Source organism: Daktulosphaira vitifoliae, unplaced genomic scaffold (assembly GCF_025091365.1).
Source record: "Daktulosphaira vitifoliae isolate Bord-2020 unplaced genomic scaffold, ASM2509136v1 Scaffold_2, whole genome shotgun sequence".
NCBI classification, from domain to species: domain Eukaryota; kingdom Metazoa; phylum Arthropoda; class Insecta; order Hemiptera; family Phylloxeridae; genus Daktulosphaira; species Daktulosphaira vitifoliae.
In genome coordinates, this window is record NW_026099573.1 from 37,219,046 (window position 1) to 37,225,888 (window position 6,843).

Genomic DNA, 6,843 nt, shown 5'->3' on the forward strand with positions numbered 1-6,843 from the left:
CCTTTTTTTTTTTTTTTTTTTCATAAGGAATGATAAAAATTTATGATTTGTAAAATGTTCAATTGATATCTCTATATACATGGGAAAATTTAGATCATGTCTAATGTTAAATTACAAAATATTTTGTTGTCTGTGGACTATCATCAAAAATGTTAACAAAATTATCACTAAAAAAATATAGGTTTTAATTTTGTTAATAAAATCTATATTACTTCTAGGGATCAAATGGTTTCATGAGATTATTTAACTAAATTCTATCATTATATTTTTAGAAAAATCCCAAAAAAATTATAGTGATGAAATGTTTTCTATAATTTCTATAGCGTTTTTTTGTCAGGGTATAAAAAAATGAGTGGTCGTTAACAACATTTGAACCAGTATTTTGGAACTTATTACTATTTTTATATGTATACTGAATTTCAGGTGCAGGTTAGTTATTTTTTCATTATGCATTTCTCTGCTACACTATTGCCCCTACCTACATATAAAAAAAATTTTCTTTACATTTTATATAAGTTCATAAATACTTTATTTCCACACTTTAAATACTCAAAATAAATACATCATTTTCATTTTATTCAACTACTATTATTATCACAGATGAAATTACTCATTAACACTATTAAAGCAAATAACTTGAGGGTACTAAATTAGACTAGGTTTTTAAAGCTTCATCCCCAACCCATTTAATTACTTAAGTCCCATTTATACTGAACCTTAAACAAACACTCATTTTCTTAATGAGATTATATAAAAATTAATTTAGTTAATTATATTTCCATTTAAGAATGTAAAATTAATACCTTTACAAGACAAAGGAATGAACATATAAAATACTTTATGATCGATAAATTAAAAAAACATGTAGCTAAAAGAAACCTTAAAAAATTCTTAATGTTATTTTTAGTTTTTGATTAAATAGTTTACCATAGCAGATATACTATATATATATTTAATATTACATTTATATGTACAAAATGATTCGTTTATCAGAAACCACTCAATTATTCACAAAATAGATATAATGTTGAATAAAAAAATAATTTTGGTTTTTTTATAGTTGCACATATTTCTTTATTAATTACTTTTTTGTATCATCCCTAAGGATAATATAAAATAATACAATTTTTTTTTTAATCCGTATTTTATTTGAATAAGCATGCATTATTAATTAGTTAAAAACGTATCAATAGTTCGAGTTAAAAAGGGTACAAACTGCAAAGTTGAGACAATTTTTTTTTTTTGGAAGTTTAATGAATAAAAGTTTTAAAAATTGCAAATCATAATGTTGATTATTTTCATTTTAACATTTTTATATCAATTCAATTCAAATTACATTTGAATAATTCAAATTTTCAAAGTTATTGTTATAAAAAATTATTATAATTATTACATATTTATATAATAATTTAAAATTATTTTTTAATTGCTTCATCTAACGATGTGGTTATTTTTACAGTTGGTTATATTTTAACCATATCGATGATCTATTTATTAATAATATATAATATTAATAAATAAATTATTGTGTAATTTTTATATCTATAACAGATGGGGTATTTTATTTTTACTTAGTAAATAATTCTTTTGAATGCTTAATAGTCAGAAATTATTTGATCCCCACCTCTTCCTATAAAAAATAATTTTTTGTAGAATCATCTCTGTATCTATTTAAATTCATTATTAATTTCAGTTTAAACAATATTAACTGAGCAAAATCTCAAAAAATGTGGCTGTCTGATGAATAAAATCATTGGGTGTTTTAAAAGAAATTTGTTTTCTTTAAAAAGTAAGTTTTATTATTATAATTATTAAAATATTTCACACAGAAAAATAATATGTAGTTAAAATTTAATACTAAGAGAAGCATGTGCAATTATAACTGAGGAGGTTATTTATTGCACTATTCTTTTTTTATCCTATGAATCAAAATGGCATTGAATACATCAAGTTAAGAAATTTCTAAGAAGGCAATACTAAACTATTAAGTATACACGACACAAATGAGTTATAGAAAAATTGTGCATGTTGTTTGTAAAAATTATTTTTAATACAATTCTTTATTAAAAATAATATACTATCATTTAATAATAATCCAAATGCCTCCTCATTAGCTACCTATTATTTTTTTAGCATTTGAAAAGATAAGTCATTGTTGAGTATATCTTAATTGAATATTCTGTTCTTCCTCCCAATGAATTTCTTGAAACATTCCTAAATGTTTTTCATTTAAGGTCAGAATATCATGAAAACTAAACAAATTTAAAGTAGTTTTATACAAGCAAAACTCAATTTGAAAATAATAGCTGACTTTATTCCATGGAGCATATTTAATGATAATTATAACATTTAAACAAAAATATTGTAAGTATTTTTAATGTTAATATTTTCATTGTATATTTATATTTATTTTATGTCTAAAATCAAAGTATTTTTTTTTAATTTCTAGTGATTATACTGATACTAAAAATGCACTGAATTTGTATGCAACCAGTATAAAATGATGACCAACTTATATTGTATTAAAATATTAAAAATTGTCATTATTAAAGATTTTTATTAAAATAATTAATAGTAAAAATATTTACTAGAATAAACTATTCCTGTATGCAGCATTTATTTGTAAAATCAGTGATCTACTAATTTCTTTACATCTTTTAAGAAACATTGTTTTGAATAATAACAATTTAAGTATTAGTTGAAATTGTAATTTTAAACTTATGATAGTTGATGTCGTTTCAACATGTCATAGGCATGTTACCAAATTACTTCCATTCTCTAAATACTTTAATACTATTGTGTAATTAAAAATTTTTGTAACAATAAATATGTTGATAAAATTTCTTAAGCATAGCTAAAATAGAATTATTTTAACTCTTCTTTACCTTGCCTTAATCCTAACTACTTGGGATTGGCCACCTTTATTCTTAACTTCTACTTGTCATTATCTCTCACATTATATACGCTCACATCAACCGTCCTCATATCGCATTAAATAACATCCCTCCATTTCTTTTTTTGTCATTCTCTATACGGTATATGTAAAATTTTCCAACAGTGGTCAAAATTTGGTAAAAATAGAATTATTTTAACTAAAAAATTTAAATCTGACTATTTTCAAAAGCTAATGTTACTTTTAGTAATTTTTCTGAAAGGTAAACAAATTAATAAATTATTGTTTGTTGTTTTGTTTATTAACACTTTTCAGAGAAGCACTCACTGTACTATGGCATAATGTGCAAGTGATCATTAATAATCACATAGGCACAATTGTGCCTATAATTGAAAAACAGACAGCTGGCCAGCCAAGTACTGAGCAGGTGCAGCAGTCATGATTATTAACAATTTAATTTTTATCCCTTCATTAGACATGCCTCTTTTTGGAACCAAAGTAGTCACAGCGATCTCGTAGATCAATGCTACATACTTACTACTTTGGACGCGGCGATCTTACAGATCAAAAAATTCACTACAGGCTCCTGAAGCAGATAGCCAATGACTAAAGCGCATTAAATCCCTCCTCCTATAGATTGAAGAAGGTAATGTAAAGGGAAGACTCATGGCTTTAGCCGTTTACATGTATGAAAACTAACCTATCAAAATTTTTCAAATTGGCCGCAACTAATGAAGGGTTAAACGATAGGATAATAGATATAAATAATTTGACGGATAATTGGTAACATGTTTAAATGTGCTAGAATAATTTAATTATATAAAATTAAGAATATTTTAATTCAAAATCACATAGGTTTAAATTCAAATTATTTGATACATAACCTGTCTAATAAAATATATATGTACAAATAAAACTTTCAACTATCTTATTTTACTAATTCATAGGACCATAGAAACATGGGGCTTTTTTTTTTAGTTATTTTTTTTTTAAATTCCTAGATTAATAAATAAAATAAAGTGTTTTTTAGTAGTATATCTCTTCTCAAAATAATTTTGAATACTTCATTTTACTGGCAGTAAAAAAAAAACAGTTTTTATTGTTGTATATTTTTTATATGCAAGTTAAAATAAAAATGTTTAATTTTATAGTTGGCGAATAAATGGAGCAATCGTATAATTTAATGTGCAATACAAATTAAGTTTTATTAAAAAATTGTCTAAGACTTATCACAATAATAATTTATAACAGAAAATAGTTATACAATATTTAAAAAAAAAATTTAACAAAAAAAATAATCTAACCTTTAAATTAAATTTAAGATTAATGTTATTATTTAGTTTTAAACAATTTTAAATATGCAATTTAATTTTTCTATTGAAGATATAAAATAGAATATCAATATAGTTGATACAAGCATGATTTCACAGTAAACTTCATACAATAATATTAATTAAATGAAACTGTGATATATTTGTATGATTATCATTACAACGTTCCAGAATTTAGAATCTATTAAAAATGTGGTAAACATACTTTACCAGCAAATAGTTCTGAAATTACTGTAACCCAAAGAGACAGTACAAATAATATATAGGAAATTCCAACTTGATGGCTGTTTGGTAGTTGGTATGGTTGACCTCCAATCTCTGGAATGTGAAAACCCATTGGAAATACAACAGCAGCAAAACAAAATAATACCACTAAAACATTAAGTTTTTTTAAAAATTAAAAACTATTGTAACATTTGTTTAAATAGTATATAATAATTAAAGGATACTAAAATATATTATTTTTTGTGTTCTTTTCCAAAGTTAACAATTAATTTGAAATATAACTCACAATGCAAATAAAGATTTAAAAGAAAAAAATTTTAACTACTCCTTCCAAACAAAAATATTATATCTTTATAATGTACATTTTTTTGCTTTCAAGAATTAAATCTTCTTATTCCACTTTAATTGTGTATTTGCCTACTCAATCTAAATTAAGAGCATACCTATTGGTGTTCAAAAAATATTCTTCCATGATCGCACATACCACTCCTTCTGTTTCTAAGTTAAAAGTGGATCATTTGCAAAGTAATGTAAATTATTAAAAATTAAGAATGAACATAGCATATTTTCAATTCTAATCATTGTTTAACTGGAGATCATAGAATTTTCATATAGGAAATTTGGTTGCACAAGTATAGTCAATTTTAATTTTTAAATAGAATTTTAGTAATAAAATTAATTTTTCTCACTTGCAGTAAACCCAACCCATCGGGCATAAGGTATAACATTACGATCCCAATGAGATGAAGCTAACAGTATAATAGTAGTAGTAATACATATACATCCAATGAATATACTAACTAATGCTAATAACCATTCAAGACGTAAATCTGGAGTAAAACATACTTGTGGCCTATTATATAAAGTCATACATGTCCACATTAATCCCAATCTTGTATCACCTAAAATTTAATTAATTTTTTTAATAATGTAAACAATATATTAAAATTGTCACCTAACATTTTTTATTGTTCAGTTAGTCGAAATGAGAATTCCTAGCTATTTGGGGAAAAGGGATCAAAGAGGCCAAAAGCATCAACTTTTTGAACTAATATTGGACATGTAATCTCAACATATTACACCATGCATATTCTCCTATTTTTCCAAATTTTTTTGTTAAATTTTACCATGTATTTCCATGATTTTATACATATCCCTTTTGGTCTAAAGTAAAAATTATGATAAAAAAAATAGCATGAACAATTTGATCATAAAGAAACTTAACACACTTTTCTCCAACGCTGAGAATAGTTTATAGTAAATTATATCTAGATATAATTTTACATAAAGGTATTATTTGATAGTGATTGAAATCAATTCAAGAATCAATATTTACTGGTTATGACTGTTGAATAGCAAATTATTTGAGTTTTATTGAGAAATTTCATAAAATTAACATATTAAATGTTAGGCACCACAGCTAAAAATAAGTATAAATATATCAACTTAAATGTACCTCCAACATCAGTAATAATCCAATCGGGCATTGCCAAGCTAATAATTGCAAAAACATCAGCTAACAAAAAGAGCGTTCCTGATATAACTGTCAATTTATCCATGTTACAAAGATGTCAATCTATACAATTCAGTTTACAATAAATCTCTATAAAACCTACAGTTTACTACTTCAGAGTTACAGTCAATACTCTTACTCAATTTAAGTAGAACATTTCTATTCCAAAATAAAAATTTTTCAAAAAAAAAGTACATTTTAATAGAAATATTTTTATGAAATTATGAACAATTTCAATATTTCTTAGATAGACGAAAACGATCTAACAAATTATATCGTTCAATTTAGATTTGTAGACTGCAGATATTTAAAATATTGATGTCAGTCATTCCTTATCACTAAAGAGTTGTTGTAAACGCACGATTTTAGATAAGACTATATATTCCTATTATAAGGTAAATATATTTATAATGTCTATATGGTAAACACATTTTGTTATTTTGTAATAAAAACCTTGATAAATTTATAATTATTTTTTAAACTTAATGGAACGCGTATAAATCTAGACAATATCTCGCTAAAATTTAATGTTATTAATGTTGATTATTTTTTGTTAACTGAAACTGGGTTAAATGGTTCTATTTCTGATTCTGAACTAGGTTTTGATAACTATAATGTATTTAGATATGACCGGAGTATGAGTACTAGTACCAAAGGCGTAAAGTATTTGAGTAAATGTATTTGAATAAAAGTATTCAAATACTTTCATTGGTATTGAATAGTATTTTTAAATACATTTAATAAAAAGTATCTGAGTAGTATTTTAAATACAATTATTTAGTATTTAATACTGTTTAATATTCAGTACTATTAATATACTTTTAGCCTCGATGCGAAGCTGAGAAGGTATTGGTTTTACTAAGATGTGTTTTTTTTTTTTT

General features: G+C 23.9%; 2 protein-coding genes across 5 annotated transcripts in view; one reads left to right on the top strand and one right to left on the bottom strand.

The window, feature by feature from the left end:
- Positions 1 to 2,600, top strand: part of LOC126899203 (TAR DNA-binding protein 43-like) — a 6,822-nt gene extending 4,222 nt beyond the window's left edge. For both annotated transcript variants that reach the window (XR_007702518.1, XR_007702519.1), the window contains 3 exons: positions 1,694 to 1,789; positions 2,235 to 2,364; positions 2,450 to 2,600. The gene's annotated coding sequence lies outside the window, so the exon portion shown is untranslated. The remainder of the gene's footprint in view (positions 1 to 1,693; positions 1,790 to 2,234; positions 2,365 to 2,449) is intronic.
- A 1,599-nt stretch (positions 2,601 to 4,199) lies between these two features.
- LOC126899207 (uncharacterized protein C16orf52 homolog A) lies at positions 4,200 to 6,479 on the bottom strand. 3 transcript variants are annotated; one of them, XM_050673804.1, is made up of 4 exons: positions 6,102 to 6,479; positions 5,906 to 6,025; positions 5,139 to 5,351; positions 4,203 to 4,596 (listed from the first exon to the last, which is right to left on the bottom strand). In XM_050673804.1, exons 2-4 carry the CDS (start codon positions 6,006 to 6,008, stop codon positions 4,409 to 4,411), a joined length of 504 nt encoding a protein of 167 aa, XP_050529761.1. In that variant the 5' UTR covers positions 6,009 to 6,025; positions 6,102 to 6,479; the 3' UTR covers positions 4,203 to 4,408. The 3 variants fall into 3 exon arrangements, with proteins under 3 accessions (XP_050529762.1, XP_050529761.1, XP_050529760.1); XM_050673805.1 differs by lacking the exons at positions 5,906 to 6,025; positions 6,102 to 6,479 and adding an exon at positions 5,410 to 5,599 and having other exon boundaries at positions 4,200 to 4,596; XM_050673803.1 differs by having other exon boundaries at positions 4,204 to 4,596; positions 5,906 to 6,474.
- Positions 6,480 to 6,843: the final 364 nt, after the last annotated feature.

What these genes read in the sequence shown, in the direction of transcription:
- LOC126899207 (XM_050673804.1), bottom strand. Translation starts at nt 6,008, where the DNA reads ATGGATAAATTGACAGTTATATCAGGAACGCTCTTTTTGTTAGCTGAT. An exon ending in GATTATTACTGATGTTGGAG is followed by an intron (nt 5,352 to 5,905) that starts GTACATTTAAGT and finishes ATTAAATTTTAG; the next exon opens with GTGATACAAGATTGGGATTA. An exon ending in ATGGGTTGGGTTTACTGCAA is followed by an intron (nt 4,597 to 5,138) that starts GTGAGAAAAATT and finishes TTAATGTTTTAG; the next exon opens with TGGTATTATTTTGTTTTGCT.